The sequence below is a fragment of the Vidua chalybeata genome, chromosome 10, assembly GCF_026979565.1.
Source record: "Vidua chalybeata isolate OUT-0048 chromosome 10, bVidCha1 merged haplotype, whole genome shotgun sequence".
NCBI lineage: Eukaryota > Metazoa > Chordata > Aves > Passeriformes > Viduidae > Vidua > Vidua chalybeata.
In genome coordinates this window covers 14,579,894-14,597,092 of record NC_071539.1, presented here as the reverse complement: position 1 = coordinate 14,597,092, position 17,199 = coordinate 14,579,894, and the positions used below count along the sequence as shown (strand labels likewise).

The 17,199-nt window shown below is 37.6% G+C and overlaps 1 protein-coding gene across 1 annotated transcript in view; it reads right to left on the bottom strand.

The window, feature by feature from the left end:
- The window catches only part of SLC9A9 (solute carrier family 9 member A9), a 182,598-nt gene that overhangs the window by 58,026 nt on the left and 107,373 nt on the right, over positions 1-17,199 (bottom strand). The window contains exon 13 of the mRNA XM_053951725.1: positions 14,135-14,288. Coding sequence (XP_053807700.1) covers positions 14,135-14,288 — 154 coding nt within the window. The remainder of the gene's footprint in view (positions 1-14,134; positions 14,289-17,199) is intronic.

The window sequence follows — 17,199 nt, the reverse complement described above, 5'->3', positions numbered from 1 at the left end:
ACTTGAAATTTATCATATGAAGCTGGTACTGGGAGCAATTGTGGACAGAGACATTGTAAGGGCAGAGTAATGCTGGTCAAGCTTGATGCATGTTACAACCAAAACAGGCTGAGTAAATGCCTCTGCCTTTGCTGCTGGGATCTGATGCCATGAAAGCTATCACCCTTCTGCCCATCTAGGCTACTCCTTTCACAAGAAGCTTGTAAATCAGCTGCATTGTTTAAGATCATATTTAATTCCTGCTTTGAAATATGTTCAGCTAAGTTCTATCTGAAGTGCTCAGAACAGCAGGGAATTATAGTAAGGACTTGTATGGATTGACTGACCCAGGGCTGTGCAAAGCAGGTATATTCTCCTGTATACAATATAAGATATACTGTACTATTTTTTTAACCAAATATTAAATAAAAAGGGCAGTTCTGAATTCTCAACACCATTCAGCACAAGGGTGTGTAGAGCTGAGGTCACTGCTCATAGGCAGAGATGCTGCAATGCATAATCTGAGTAAGCACTGACAGGATCTTTCCATGTTTCCTTATGTAGGAAAAAGGGCTCAGACTCAGGAAAATGTTAGGTACTTACACAGAAAAGTTTCGCCTAAATTTTCATTGTCTGATGTATATAGTGCCAATAATTATTACCCTTTTGTTTAAATGGCAGAATAACACCAGTGCATGTTTGTGTCAAAACACTTTAAAGCTACTTTAAATACAGCAGGATGAACAGTAGTGTCTTTTCTGAAGGCAATGTTCTAAGACACTGCTTAATGGAAAATTTAACTTCTCATTTCTTTTCCACCACTTTGCTTCTCAGCAACACAGAATAAGATAGTCACTCAAAGCCACCCATTTTATTTAATTTTTTAGTATACCATTTTAAACCCCAAACCTACATAGATTATATCCTCCTGATACAGCAAATATCAATTAATGCATAATGGTCTTTTTGACAGAGTGACTATAGAAATGCTGGAAAAGTGTGCTTCCTTTATCTAGTGTTTATGCTGTTCAATGTTGTTTTTATTTCATGAGTTGTTTGATAATTGCACTGTTTAGTTTAGACAGTACAGATTTCTGTTGATTTTAAATTTGTTTTTGCAATATAATCATTCCTTAAGAAACTTGGCCATCCTCACCAGTTTCAAGCAATAAATTTAGATCTTTTGTGACTGTTTAAAATGATATTTAGGCCATTCATGCAAGAATTTACTGTATCTAAAATAGAAACGGATCTATTTATGATCTATGTATTTGCACTGTTTATAGTGCAATATAATGTTTATATAGGCAATGCAAATCTATTACTGACATAAATATGTGTGTGTGCATGCCCACAGACACCCTCCAACCCCTTGAGCTGCAGAGGTTTCATAGAGAAAAAATATTTTCTGGTACAGTTGGCAAATTTGGAGCAGATGTCATCCAAAACTGTGAGACCTGCCAGTGTCACTGGGCTCATGGAGCAGCAGGTGTGGCTTTGGGACAGTGCTGTTCAGGGGGCTTTGTTTCCTTTTCACTTTGCAGATGACTTTCCCTTGTACAGCAGCACCAATGAAGAGAGACACTTGTAAGTTGGTTGCTGTGGTCATCAAGAACTATAGGAAATGGCCTTATTTCACAGTGTGCAAAGGCCCCTTGTAGAGTTTAGAAAGTACACTACGTACAAATGCTAGGCTTGGGGTTGTTTTGAATTGTTTTTACTCACGTTTTTCTTGAATTGTTTTTATTCACATCTGTCTTGAATTGTTTTTACTCACATTTCTAAATATGTATGACGTGGGAAAAATTCATTTATTTGGAGAGAATAAGAGTTTAAATGGAATGTAAATGATCCAGAAGCTTGAGTCTGGTGCCCTTACAGATGAAATTCAACTCGAATACATGTATTTGTGTTGTGTTACATTGTATTCAGGAGAATGGAGGAACTATCAGGTATTTGCTTTGCATTTGAGCTTTCTTATTCTGACAAAGCAAAGGATTCAGATGTCAATGTTGGCTTTTTCCTTTTACATCAGCAATTCAACTGTGGCTGCAAACCTCTTGATTCTCTTGATCTCAAGTCAAAAATTTCCTAATTTTGTTTTGGTAATGAATCAAATTGGTGATTTTGCCTTATTTGCTGGGGGCTAGCTTGTAAACATGTGTTTTGAGATTTTTTTAACACTGCCTGCACCAGTCCTTGCAAACTTTTCATGAACAGCCAGGATGAGGGTTAATCACCCCTTTGTTGAACAGTACTTATTAACTGGGAAACACTGGTAGAACACTTTCATTTTAATTAAATTATGTCTCTTTTTTTCACAAGTGCATTTGAAGACACTCTTCAAAGTTTCTAGTGCTTGGGTTTTTTAATTTAAATTTTATTTTGTCTTCTCTCTATAGCCATATACAGCTTGAGCAATAATCCTGAAGTACCCAGTTGGAGCTTAAAATGAGTGCAGGGGAAAAGGAGTTCTGGAAGGATGAGATAGGGAGTGTGCTATAAAGCCTCATAGTTTTATTTAAGCTTCTTGTGTTGCTTTGTAGCGTGTTGGGAGGTGTTTGCTGCATCACGGTTAAGAAAAGCACTCCATTCCCATTGCCTTCTTGTAAAAATAAGAATAAACTGCTCTATGTAGCAGCTATGAGCTATCTGAATTCTAGCTGTGATGACAAGGAAAGCAATAGCTTGCATGAGATTAAGAAGAGACAAAGTGAGAAAGTGGAGTGAGAAATTGCCTTGATCAGGGATTCTGAAAGCATAGTATACTTCTGCCTATGGGCCAAGAAAATAAATGCATGTCATTATGACATCCTGCACCAGTTAATATCTGTCCCCATTTCTCCACTGCCACTCAGCTTCCCTGGGGCTCTAAGTACTTCTCTGTGGCCAGTGACTTCAGGCAATGTGATATTTCTGTCAATGTATTCATAAATATGTGATATTTTGGTATTGGCTTCAGGTTCTGAGGTACCTGAGGCTCAGGTACTGAGCAGAGCCAGTAAACTTCAGAGCTGAAAGGCAAATCTAATGCCTAAACCAAGTCTAATGCCTAAAACTCCCCATAGATTCACAGAATCATTTAGGTTGGAAAAGATCTTTAAGATTGTAGAGTTTAACCATTAGCCCAGTACTGCCAAGTCCACAACTACAGCCTGGGCCACATCTACATATGAAAAGGCAGGAGCCTTCTTCCCTTCTTTTGTGAAACAAAGAAAAGATTAATTAACTTTATATTTTAAAGTGTATCATTACTCCTTTCTGGGACACGCAAGCTGAGATATTTGTAATAAACTGTATCGACATTGCTTAATCTAACTTGGGGAGCTTGTATTTATAATTCTGATTTTCAATGTAAGTGATAGGAAAGTGGCACACATCCATTATGACTTCGATTTCAAAGTCACAAGGTGACACAAAGAAATGTTCTGATGGAGAATTCAATGACTCTTTCCCAGTATTGCATTGAGCATAAATAAGAAAGTACGTTGGCTGCAGACTGTCTTTTGGAATTAAGTTGAGAAAATAGAATTCAAATTCAAGTATATGTAAGGGTTACTAGATCAGAAAGCATGTGAGCAGTCGTTCTTCTGTAGACTAATGAATAGGCTACTGGAAGACCCGGATTCTGAATTTACTGTGCCAAAGATGAATGTATTTTAGCTGATAACTCATTTAAAATGGAACAGAAATACTTGCTTGGACAGAAGCTGATACCTCCTTAGTGAACACGTTAGCCACCAGTCTACACAATGATTTTATCTCATTTTCTGGTGAATTAAAAATATTTTCTAACTTCTCTGTTTTCCTCACCTCATGATGCATATACAGCCAGATGAAGAATTGATGAGGTTTGGGCTAGAATTCTTCTAGAAGGGTGGAAGAAATTGAATGAGGCAGAGGAAGCAAAGATTCAAACCCAAGCAGGCACGAGGGAGAGCAGGGCTGTGGCTGCTGTGTCTAGGTGGGAAAAGGCTGCCATGGCATTTGCAGGGATTTTTTGGGGTGGAGATTAGAAATGCTCAGGGACTGATTAAGGCTCAAATCAAGATGCAGGCAGACTCCCTGAGCCCACTCTGTAATTTCTGACCAGGCTTAGTGCTCATGAATAAGTGGATAGCAAAGGCAACTGAGTAGTTCCAAGGTCACCCTATACAACACCTTGTACAATAAGATGAGCAAAGAGTGATTTTTTTTTTTAGGATTCCTCTTTGGATATTTTACATAAACAACACTTATATATAAACTTTTGTACAAACATCTTTTCTGTATATTTATTTGCATAGAAAATATTTTGGATTTATAAAGCCATAATTTTATGTATGTTTTCAAGATCCCTTTATATATTATTTGTCACTAAAACAAAATGATGTATCTATTTGAAGAAGTAAAAAATGCAGAAGCTGAATATAATTTTAAGGGCAACGAAATCAAGTACTTCTTGCTGAGATAAGAGATGATTTTCTCATTTAAAGCTCATCAATGTACTGACCAGCCAGTCACTGTTGGGCTGTTTCTGATAACTCACTATACAAAAGTCTCTATTACACTGTAATTATCTGTTTATTAAAAGCTAAAAGCCCAGGCTTCCATACAGAGCCTTGATTACTTAATATCTGCTTTAATTAACTTTTCACATTCAACAAATTCTGGAACAATTTGATAGGCTTGTTATCAAGCATGCCAGACCTGTCCTTCCACTCTACATTTTAAAAAAGAACACAAAGTTCAGAATTTCCAGAGGAATGTTTCACGAGAATTGCAAGTTTCATGAAAATTGAAGTCACAGTTCTCTTCTGCTACAAAGTTCCTCTGTAAACCCAGATGTAGCCAGTAATGTTTTTATTTTTAGATTCACTATTGTTTTGTTAGAATATTCAGGTCATAGTCCACATGTTGCATAAGACCCTCAGGGCCTGTAAGACCCCAAATCTTCCTAATTAGCACCTTTATCCTTGTTGGAAGATACAAGGTCTGTTCTGGGTTTTTTTTTCTTCGTGTAGAGTTTAAAAATTGAATGAAATGTTTTTTGCACTTTGTGGAATATTTGATAACAGAAAGGAAAACTACAGGAAAGCTTAAAAAACCTGAGAATGTTTGAAAACTTTTGGGTCTTTTTCATACTGAAACGATGTTTTAGGTCATGCTGAAAATTTTTATCCCTTCTAAATGAAACATTCATTTCATATTCTTGCTGAAGAAATTCTAGTATTCTTAGTCAAGCAAAATAGGAGAAGGATGAACATACACACTTTGGAAATTATGCAAACTAACAAACGTGAAAACCATTAATTCCATGCTCTTCTATTTTTTAGTCCAGCTGACAGCATCACACAGTTCTTGAAATATCAAAGTTCAGTGAGTTTTGAGACCACTTCTTTTGCAGAAAGCATCAGTTTCTGACCAATAATAGAAAAAATTAAGCAGTATCTTGTTCAATACTTAAAGACCAGGAATATAAGATTCATCTTAGTAAATATGATCCTTAATTTTTCTAGAGTCCAGTTTGATACCACATATTTATCTCAAATTTTAAAGGCTCAAACTATTTTTCTGTACCTTTTGCTTACCTTCAAATGACACAGTTTTGACATATGCTTGAAAGAAGCTGGGTTTATGTTTGCTCCAATTTAATTCTGACAGAGTAGTTAGAGCTCCAGATTAATTTGGGATATTTTGGTAGAATGCAATCATCAGTCTCATTCCAAAGTTTCAAATAATTAAGATGTTCCCTAGCACTATTTCCAGATAGGTTTATTTGATTCTTTGTAACTTGAATAACTTCATCATATTGACTGCTGCACAGCAGTTATCTTTTGTATGACAAGGAGAAAAGTTTTAATGGGAGAAAAAAGTTACTGCATTAGATGGAAGAAAACTTTTTTAGCATACTCAAGCATATCAAAGCAGCAGTATTTTAACATAGGATAAGCTAAATAGTTTAATTGACACAAATCCAGCTGGATGGTTTTTATTCCAAATTATAGATTTATTTATAGTTTTCTGGAACTAGTCAGCGTTTTTGGCCTGTGGAAAGTTAATCTTATCATTTGCTGCTAGTAAACTGAAAGGCATGAATCTTTTATTGTTGTGTAATTTTCCTTCTCTCCTGTACCAAATATTCTAGCAATAAAAGTGTATCTTTCATATATTTATTTTTCTGTTTTCAATAGCCATGTGGAGCTAGAAATACAAGCTGTGTGAGGTGGGATTTAACTGTCTGCCCTGTTAGGAGACTGTGCTCAAAATTAGACCCCTCTGGCCAATAAAGACCAACAGAGTTGATAGCTGGAGTCGTGTACAAGTCATGCATGAGTCACAATTGCAATCCAAAATCTCCTATTCAATGTCTGCCCTGGACTGCCTTCACAGTGGCAGTCAGAAAGCCAAGTTCTCTGTATTTTAGTCTTTTATTTTGTTATCAAGCACAAATGTTTATAAATCTTGTTTAGTGCCATTCAGGCAAAATGCTGTGGTGAATAACTGTGAGAGATCAAATGCACACCTTATCTTTGCAGAGAAGTACCTTGCAAATAAATGACAGGCATTTCAGGAGATCACTGAGATTCATTACCTGGATGATTTCTCATTTTCAGATAGAAATGAAAGGAAATTATCCAATTTCCTTTTTTTATAATAACATCCAATACGTTTAATGTCCAATTTTATAGTGCTTCTTGATTTATAGCATTTCCCAGGCTCATCATTCTCTAGCTACCATTACAAAAGCTGTTGCCATCTTAACCCTTTCAGTGTGGGGGTACTCCAAGAAATGTTTCCTTTGCTCAAAGATAATTTCATGTGTGATGTTGAACTCCTCTGGGTTTGAAGCAGAATGCCTTTCTAATATGCCTTCAGTCAGCAGCTCCAGACCATTTGCTATTTCTTGTATTTACTACATACACATGAAGTACTTACATACCCAAAATCCAGAGCTGGTGGCAAAAACCACCAATCAAAGAAAAAATAGCACACCTAGCAATACTTTTGTATTGAAAAAGATCCTTGACTCAGTTCAAACCCAGTATTTTAGCCTGTGCTGCTACAGGGGATCAAGGGGAACAAAGTGATAAACCAGCATCTGATCTCCTGCTCTCTGTGACCCATGTCACAAGTAATCAATACATTACCAAGCAAATTATTCAAATGCTGAATGACAGCGATCTCTTGGCTAAACTTGAAATTGCTGATAGTTATTTATAGTGGCTCGATGTCCTATAGCTGAAGTCAAAACTCTGCCTTTTCCACTGTCTTCCTGGACTAGTTGCTCCTCACCCTGCTGGGTAGGTGAGTTACTGGGTGGACAATACAGTTTCCTAAGTGAATCACAAATTACTATTTTTCTGTTGTACTCAGAATATTGTGTGCAAACAATGATGGAGTTCATCAGTAAAACAATGTGTCTTGAAGATAATGCTCCTTCAATAAAGCTGGGACAGCATTTCCTCTGAGCCTTTATTGTGGGCTGTCCCACAATAAAGAACACACGAAAGCTTCCTTGTTAGTTTAATTTTACTTGAATAATTTTGAAGGTATTCTTCACAATCATGAAAATCACTTTTTCATGTAGATTTTGTGACCTGAGAGTCTGCACATTGATCAGTAACATCCTAAGGCTGAGGAGAGCCTGGGGATCAGCAATATGTTTTCCCATGTACATGCCATTAGTGGTAATGCAAGAATATTCAAACTATCATCAGTATAAAAGGTGCCAGGCAGAAGGCTGTCCTGTAGATGTTCACAGGAACAGATCGTTGGCCAGCTAAGGACAGTACATTAAAAATAGTTGCATCATTTATGGTTAGACTTGTTATGTTAAATTACAGCTGTTTCTGGATTTCAAAGGGTTTTTTTTAGGATTAAATGCTTTTCCAGGTAAAGACAGTGTGATCTCTCTTGAAGGAGTGTCTGGGTGAAAAAATTCTCAGTGGGCTGAAGAGACTTGGCTGAAATTGGCCTCTCAACAGGAGTGCTTATTGCAGTGTGATTTAAATACACACTGTACCATGGCTAAAGAGCAGTATGACCCTGCAAACCAGATCAAACTTTGTTTATCGGAGCTATATTTGTTACTAAGAGGGAACACCAGTTAGGCTGATTATGACTGTTCTAAACACAAAACAAAATAATAACCAGTACAAAGTGCACAGAAATACAACCGTGCTCGAAAATATCCTGCCTTTAATTGCACTGTTCATCTCTATGTTGTGGTCACTCACAAATTACAGTTGAAGATTCTGTTTCCAACAGTAAATAACAGATGCTTCACTTCAACTAAACTGTTTTCCAGGACTCTAGAGGAAATATGACCCAAAGGAATATGGTTATAGAAGAGAGAATCTGCCAAGGCCAGGAAAACTATTTAGCTAAACCTTCTTTTCTAAACTGGCTTTCCTTCTTCTTGATGAATGAGGACAGGAACATGTGTTGTTCAAATGAATACAAGCAAAACAATTAACAAGATTCATAATAATTTCTAGGTATTGAATTATGGCTCATCTGAAGATATGTACACACACTCTTGGCTGGTACATTCAGTGTGTCTCATGGACTAGCCATGTTTCAGGATGGATAATCCTTGTGTGCCCATGTGAGGGAAAAAGGAAAGCCAAGATATTTGTCCTTAATTTAGGAATAAATGAGAGGCATTAGAGATCAAACTCTAGTTTGACTCTAGTTCACAGGAATGGCTGTAAGGAGATGTGCTGTCTCATGCTCTTCTCCGTGAGCAGAGCAGCACTCTGTGATGCAGTGCAATATTCTGATGAGGCTTCTCTTAACCCACCAACAGGATCATTCCTCCTTGCCTCAGCTGACCGCAGCCTCGTTGCCCAGATCACCTGTCAGGAGACCATTCTGTCCAGTGCCTTTCTGCAGCACCCCCTTGAACACAGCTGGACACAGGGAATGCTACTACAGAGTTTGGGAATAATGAAAAGAATATTTTTGTTACTGAAGCAGTAGTGCTGTAATCCTGGCCAAGATCATGTAACAACATGATGTGCAACTGTGAGCAACTGTGGTTGCTCTGTCATAAAGTTCTGTCTTTCAGCAGTCTATAATTAGCTGTTAAAGGGCTGAGATAAACACAGAACCATATTCTACTAACCAGGTTTTTGGGTTGTTTTGTAGTAGACAGCCATATTCATACACAGTCATGGCACAGCATTTCATCCCGCTGCCCATCTACATCCCTAATGAGCCATCCTGGTACACATATGCACTGCCTTACCCTTTGGTGTTGAAACAAACTATTGGATACTGAAGGATCCAAATTGTTGGCTACTTCTGCTGAGTGAGATGATTTGCTGAGAATGTGAGTTCAGTCAGCCTTGGTCATCCCCCAAAAATGGGGTATGCCAGGCCTCGGTACTTAGAGAAAGTTGGATGTTTGGAACTGAAGTTTTAGGTGAACTAGAAATGGTGTGATTTTAAGGGCAGCCAGGCACACAGACAGGTCTTTTCTAAAATACATTTACCAACAGTAATGGCCAGATAGGCACAGTAATAAAAGCTACTATTCAAAGCTGCTCAGTATTTATTTAGATTATGGAATAAAATTCTTCCTATTAAGTGAAGAACAGCTGCAAAGAGATGCACAAAGAGTTTGCAAATCTCTTGACAAACATTTACACAGAAGGTGATGATAAACAAACAAGACCTAATACCTAGCACAATGCTTTTATAGGACATGTTTTATTAACAGCTTTGAATTTTTGCTCTGCCTGTCAGGAGAATCCTTTATCCTCAAACCTCTCAGTGCAGATTTACTGTAAGATGTAGCTCTCTATTTTTAATCAGAGTATGGGGAATGAAGGGAATCATATATCCAAAAGCATTAGCAAGTAATGCTCAACATCTCTGAAGGCACATTTATTGAATAGCTCAATTTGACTGCGAACTTAAATGGCTATCTCTGCTTTGGTGTTGATGTATTATGAAATTATTCTCACATGCTGATCCAGGTTTATTCATTGCCTGCCAAGAACTGAATATTGTAGTCCTTTCACATGGGGAGTAAAAGCAATTTTTTTTCCTGTTACAACTTTAAGATAAGTCAAAAGACAATGTATTACTTAGGAATGTGGTGCAGCCAGCTCTGCTCTTGGTGTGGCAGCTGATAGTGCTGTAAACACCTGCACCACCACTGTGCTGGGAAGTGCTGGGTTACTGCACCAGACAGCTGGGAACTTCCAAATGCAACCTCATCTTCAGAAAGGGAGCACCCAACACTCCCTGAAACTCAGAGTTTCAGGTGTTTAGAAAGGAGACAGCTAAAATAAATAAGACATTTCCAAAAGTGTGTTTCATTCTTTTAGAACAAAATGAAGAAATATTCAGTCTTTGCCAAGAATTTTTTAAGACTTCTTTTGAAGGCTGCTGTGTATAAGTAAATGCAGTAGTAAGATAAGAATGATTGGTATGGATTTCTTTTAAAATTGTGTTTTGACATATAGACACATTTAGACATAAATTTTGTTATTAGCAGGTCATATTTCCAAGGCTTTAAGAACTTTTCTTAGATTCAAGATAGAGTTTAAGTAGGAATATATGTTTTAATATAATTAATTTGTTAAAGGGAACAAGAATTATTATTAATAAATTTAGTGGATTCCTGGGATCCATTTAAGCTTTTTTTAAACAAAAGCTCTTAGCTGGTTTCTTGTGACACAGCTGATTGATGTTGCTGCATTATTATGGGAGATGGAAGTTGATGTAGATCCTCTCTAGAGGATACATCCTATCTTTTCTCTAAAAATAGAGTGACAGATTTTATTTACATTATGTTAAATTTTAACTGAAAAAGAAAAGCGCAGATCTGATGCTATTGCTGTGAGGAGAGGGGGACAATTATGGGAAATCCAGTTATTATGGAGACAAAGACTGATTTTTTTCAGAAGTTTGATTCATACTCTTATTTTAATATTGTCATTATTCTATTCCCTTATACACCAAGTGTCCTGATCACGGTTACGAGAACCTCACAATGTAAATTAGGAGAGAGCAATGAATAATTGAAACATGCTATAATATGTGGGCAATAATATACAGCAAGAAGGCTGTACAGATCCGAGTACTGTCTTCTGCCCTAACACTGTAATGCATTATGGCAGAGCAAATGGTAAATATATGGGTGTGGGTTCTTTCTGATTTATGTTATTTTTACATGTCTTGAACTGAATGGATGATAGATTTATTTATGTTTTAAATCCAACCTGTGGGTAAGTTGGTCTGTACCATATAAACTCAAGCATTTATCTCTAGGATAAGACTGAGCTGATTGACCTTGAGGAGTTTAGAGTTGCATCTCCTGAACTAATGATAGGAACTGGACCCTATTTCACAGAGGGAGAGGGGACACAAAACAGTGCATGTGAATGAGATTCAATCCATCCAAACAGATTCAGAAATCACATGCTCCTCTCTATTAGTCTCTGAATGCCTCCAGTTCAATTAAATACATAATCTGCTGGATAACCATTTTATGATGAAAAATTGGCAAAAAAAGCACACTCTGCTATTTGCTAGATTGTGCTGTTTTTGACCATTCTCTCCTGAGCAGGTTTACCAATAGAGCACTTGTAGTTTCTGTTGGGAAAGCCAGTGTAGTCAGTGTGACCATTCATATATTTTTAATTTCCCGGAAGCGCTATTTTGATAAGGTGAATACCTTTAGTTATTTAGATTAACTGAGCTGGCACTGTGCTTGGGATTTGACTGACAGTGGTAGATCTGGTTCCCTGGAGCACTGGGGAATCTCAGAGAGGAGTTTCAAACTGCCCTGGGAAGGTGCCTGAGGTACGTCTGTATCAGCTGATCACGAAGGGCTGCTGTGAGACCAGTCCCCCTCGTCTGTGCTCATAGCCATGGTTGTAGCATTTCCCTGGCTTCAGCCCTTTTTTTCTGTAATTGATGGCATGCAAATCCCTTCCAATAAATCTCTTCAGAGACAATCATATCATTTTTGTACTTGTAATGCAGTTTCCCTTGGCTTTGTGAGCTGAACCCTCCAAACTAGCTTGAAAAATACCATCTTTTCCTTCTAAAGAATCATGGGGATAGATGCAGCTCTGAGCTGCTGTTCAGGCACAGGTGCCAGCATGCTGGGGGATTTGACCAAGCAAGCTGGTGTCATCTGCCACAGCTCCATAACTTTCCTCAGCAAACTAATCTACCAGAATCCATACAAGTGTCAATTTTCTAGACTTACCACCACCTTTGAATACAATTACTTAGCAAAATTAATTAAGACTAAAAAGGTAAATGCTGGTAGCTAAGGACAAAAGTGCACATTGAGGTGTAATAAATTATAAATACAATTTTCACTAGAAGGAGAAATCAGAGCCTCAAGATAAATTTGTAATTAAAGATGTCTATTTAAAATTTTATCTTAATTTGACATCCTCATAATTTATGAAGATGTATGTTCCAATGTCAAGAAATTAAGTGTAAATTATGAACCTAATAGTTTTATAGTAAAAAAATTGATATCCTGATTACAAACCCAATTTATTTTATTGATAAAAATGTCTGGCAGACCTGATGGGATTCAGGAAATCCTCAGAGATGAACATTTCAAATCAGTAATGATTGTCTACTTTCAGTGTCTTTGGTGAAATCTATTGTACAAGAGGCTAGAGAAGGAAGCACATGCATTGAACAGTATAAACAGTTAATATGAGAGTCAGCCCCTCACTTGTGGTCTTGGGGGGCTTTGCACCTCTGGGTAGCACTAAGTAGCAGAATAAATGCCATTGCATCCTATTCATTTTCTTGTTAGTGAAAGCACTGCACAATCTTAATTTTAAAATTCCCTAAAGAGCTAAACCACAAGGGGCATCTAGTGACCCAAGCTCTCAGACTGCACACTGACTACTGCTCACAGCCTTTTTCCCTTACTGTATTCTCAGCATTATTCCTTATCTCCTATTATGGAAACCCAGACTGATTTGCTCCCCAAGATCTAATGAGAAAGCTCTTCCTCACCCACGTTTCCGTTGCCACATAGAAAAACTCTTGCTGACTGACAGTGAAAAAGTGGCAAATCTCAGAAAGATGACTGATAGTGCCAGAGTGTATCCAAACTGTAATGGCCTTGATTGACATTATGGGACATGAGACATGTCATGAAGAAGAATCAAACTGTCACAGAAATAGAAAACCTCCACGCCGAAGATGGACGCCTGCATCCATGTTTATCCAGTACATTTGTACGCTAGTCCTTATTTTGTCTGCAATTTTATCTATGCTCTTTGTAAAAGCCCCAGTTTGGTTATCTTCAGCTGCTATTTTATAGCAAGAGTCTGATATGAAGGCTTGTAATCAGACACCATTTTGTAAACAAGGAAAACATATGCTATATATAGAATAAATGATAAGGAATTGTGAATTGCAGGCCTATCTTGATACTGAGGATTTCTGTGGTGATCTTGCAAATCACAGCAGGGAGTTCTGAATGGATTGTGAAGTAACCAGAATCAATAACCAGCATGAGTACACTCATTATTAAAAGTTGGGTTTCAAAAAAGCACACTTGGAAGGACACTGCATTTAAATTAGATCCTTTTCACTCCAGTTTTCTATTTCCCTCTCTCTTGTAATTTAACCTCCCTTGTCATTTATTGCTCTCTGTGAATACAAGTGACTATGAAGTAATTTAAAAAATAATATAGTGAAGAAGAATATATAAAACAATGCATAATAAATTAATGCCTGAATGAGGCAGCAGCGGAGGAAGATTTTTCCAGCATATTCTCATTATAATCAGAAATGCATGATTCATTACGTGTTTGTGTAGTAACTACAGATTTTAGGATGAGGGCAAAACCTGCCTGTATAGCTCATTCTTCAGCTTCAGTGTCCAGTTCAGGCGGACACTATTAAGATGTATTCACGGTGTTTAAAAGCAGCAGTAGTGAAACAAACTCTCAGGAAAAAAGGATGCATCTGATCTATGTCTAAGCCCATAACAAACTTAGGAAGAACCTGCTCCTTGTGGTCTGGAGCCTCTAAGAGGTACATAAATACTCCCTTTGTGTGTGTTAAAGCTATAAAAAGCACACATATAAGCATTAGGAAGCTGTAAGGATGTAGTGGTGGATCCGTAGGGATCCCGTTCCGCTCTGCTGGCTGGTGCTGCACTGACAGTACTGACCTGATCTGCAGCCAGGTGAGCATTGCTGTGGTGCCCCCTCCAAACACCCAGACCGTGAAGAACACCATCAGCAGGGCTGTGGTGAACATCATCTGCTTGGGCTGGGAGTCTGTGTCCCGAATGGCCAGCGCAAACGCAATCGCACCTCGTAAACCTGAAACAAGACGGGGTGAAGAACTTAAAGCGATGGAGAAACAGAATTGTAATGTTTGCAGTCCAAACCCAGTTCCAAGGGCAGAGGAAATTATCAGACCATAATCCTCCTTATAAAGTACTGAATCGTGCTAACTGAAAGGGTGGGATTTAATGCAGCAAATTTGCAAAAGTGAACAATGAAAGGACTCTCATATTCACACAATAATCATGCTTTTGCTTTACATTCACTGAATTCTTTGTCTTGAATAATTGCAAATAAAGTAGTAATCTGAACTTAATGCAGGTTGAAAGAGAAATCTATATCCTGTGTTAAGTAGGACTACTCATGAAGTCAGGAGCAAGTGAAAAAGAGGATTGGCATTAAAATCTGCACCTAAATATGCTATTAATTTCTTCCTTGAAAATATAGAATATATTCCTTTAAAATAATTTAATGTTGTAAAACTAGTCAGAAAAACATGACTTACAAGCAATGAATAGTTTTTCAAAGATGATTTTAAATATCTAAAAGGGGATGCAGAATAAATTAATGTACTTGAAACGTTATAATAGTTGTAGAATTATACACCCATAGAGACTGAATAAACAAGGAATTACAAAGGTGGTGAAAACAGCTAAATGAGTTTAAAAAAAATCCCCATAGATTGTAATAAGGGGACTAAATAGGTCTTGACAAAATGCCATATTTAAAAATTGAGGGGGGAAAAGCCTGCTAGTGCCTGCAGCCCTCAGGATGCATAATACAAATAATACTCCATATTTTCCCATGCCTTTCATGTATCTATTTAAATGTACTTTATCGTTCTCCAAAAAACTTTCACAAAATAATTCTAGAGAGCAAAATCATTATGTGTATACAATACATGTTGAGTCCAAAAGGTACCTTGAAAAGTATTGAGAGATTAAATCAATAATCAAACCTCTTGTAAGGCACTGATGACATATGCAGAATCATTTAATTAACTGCTAAATGCAGCTGTTTTTGGCCTAGAACTCCAAAGCTCTTTAAGTTTACATAGCTAGAATGTGAATTATTTGGCATAGAAGCTGGGATTTCAATTATTTGGTATAGAAGTTTATCCAGGAAACAGCACAAAGCCATTTCTGCAAGGAAGAAGCAGACTGGGGTTGCACTATCTGAAAATACTCAGTGGCAGCAGGTTCAAAACCCTGCAGGCAGATACTGGGCTTGTCCTTGGCTTTGCTTTTGTGTAAACGACACCTCTGAGGATGCAATGCTTTACTATTTTCTAACAGGGGAAGAATATAATCTCATTTTAGGCATGTATCTGAGGAGGGAATGAACTACTACCGAAATTATCTTTATCTCAGCGGTTGCAGTGGTAATCTGGATGATTAGCACAGCTAAATTTCAGTGGAAAACAGTGCTGCCTCACACAGTTGCATCACACCTTTAATTTTAAATCTAGAACACCTCTTTTTGTAAGAGGGTATATATATATATATATATATCTACAGACACAGAGACACACACACACACATATGCATACAAAAGTTAATTAGTATTCTTGAGCAGTGGACTGGCTGTTTCTTCAGTTCAGAAAAACAGTGAGTGACTTTGCATTTTTTGTTTATAAAAGACTTTACATAGTCTATAAGAGATAATTCAATTTCAACTAAAGACATGTCTAAAGCAAAATAAATAATCAAACTAAACAACTAAAGCAGTGGGAAACAGATGAATACACTTAAAATGTAAAGACTCAATGAGAAGCAAGGACTACTATATGTGTATATATATCTCTCTCAAAATACTTTCCAGGTAATAATACAAGTGAAGGAAGGAAATTTTAACAACCTCAGAAAATGTTGAGCTACAGAAATGGACTGAAGTTAAGAAAGATTAATTTTGCTGTAAAACTTCAGGGAGAAATGCCACCAAAGCCCAGTGGAATGACTGGATGCAGTGGATGTTGGTACACTTGGACAGAGTGGTGCTACACTTTGACAGGGTGGTGCAGCAAAAGACCAACTCTGATGAACCATTTGCCCTCATCTTTCAGAGGTGCACTGATGGTAGCTCCACATCTGTGTTAATCCATTCATCCTTGGGCTGAATCACAGATTTCCTAACAGATTTTTTTTTTTGTGCCAGCCATTAGTGAGTTATCTTTAAGCAATGTTCTTTAACGTGTCAGAGCCTTCAAAGCAGTCCAGACCAGGGTTAAGGTCCAGAGTCCTTAGAACAGAACCTGTGTGCCCTGTAGGGCTGTGAGCCATCCTTTGCCACACCCCACACAAACACCTCTCCAAACCCAGCCCTCTGAAGAGCCCATGGGCTGGAGTGTTTGTTGTTGGTGGGAAACAAATCTGCCAGGAGAGAAGACTTTCTGTGGGTAGCCCTGGTGCTTTGGTTTCAGTTGTTGTTTTCTGCTCTTTTTTTCCTTGCTTTCTTTTCTATTTAGCTGATTTCTTCACATTGCCACTTCCCACCTCTGTGTCTGTATGAGTGTGTAGATGTAAATGCCTGCACAACAGCTGTCTGTACATGGGCCTTTTGGCTTAATTCTGCATCTGTGTTGATCTTTTCAGACTCCACTGATGCTGTGATACCTTATATTAACAGCAACCACCCCTGTAGCACTGTGTCCCACAAGCCTCTCTGTTGTCTATATTTATGTGTTGTAGAGAAGAAGAAAACAGAGTAAAAGGTAAATAAAGATGTTGGGAGAAGAGTGGAAAGTGCTATAAAGTCTAAGACTTTAATTTTTTTTTTTTTCCACATGAGCAGAGACTGTTGGACTGCTCACTTTAGCTGATGTTCAACTTAATTTGAGAAGCTCGGGCTCAATTAGTCTTTGTATAAGGGACTAATCAAGTTTTCATTTACAATGGAATGTTATCAGGAATCATGATTAAAAACAGTTGTAGAAGCTAATCCACCCTCT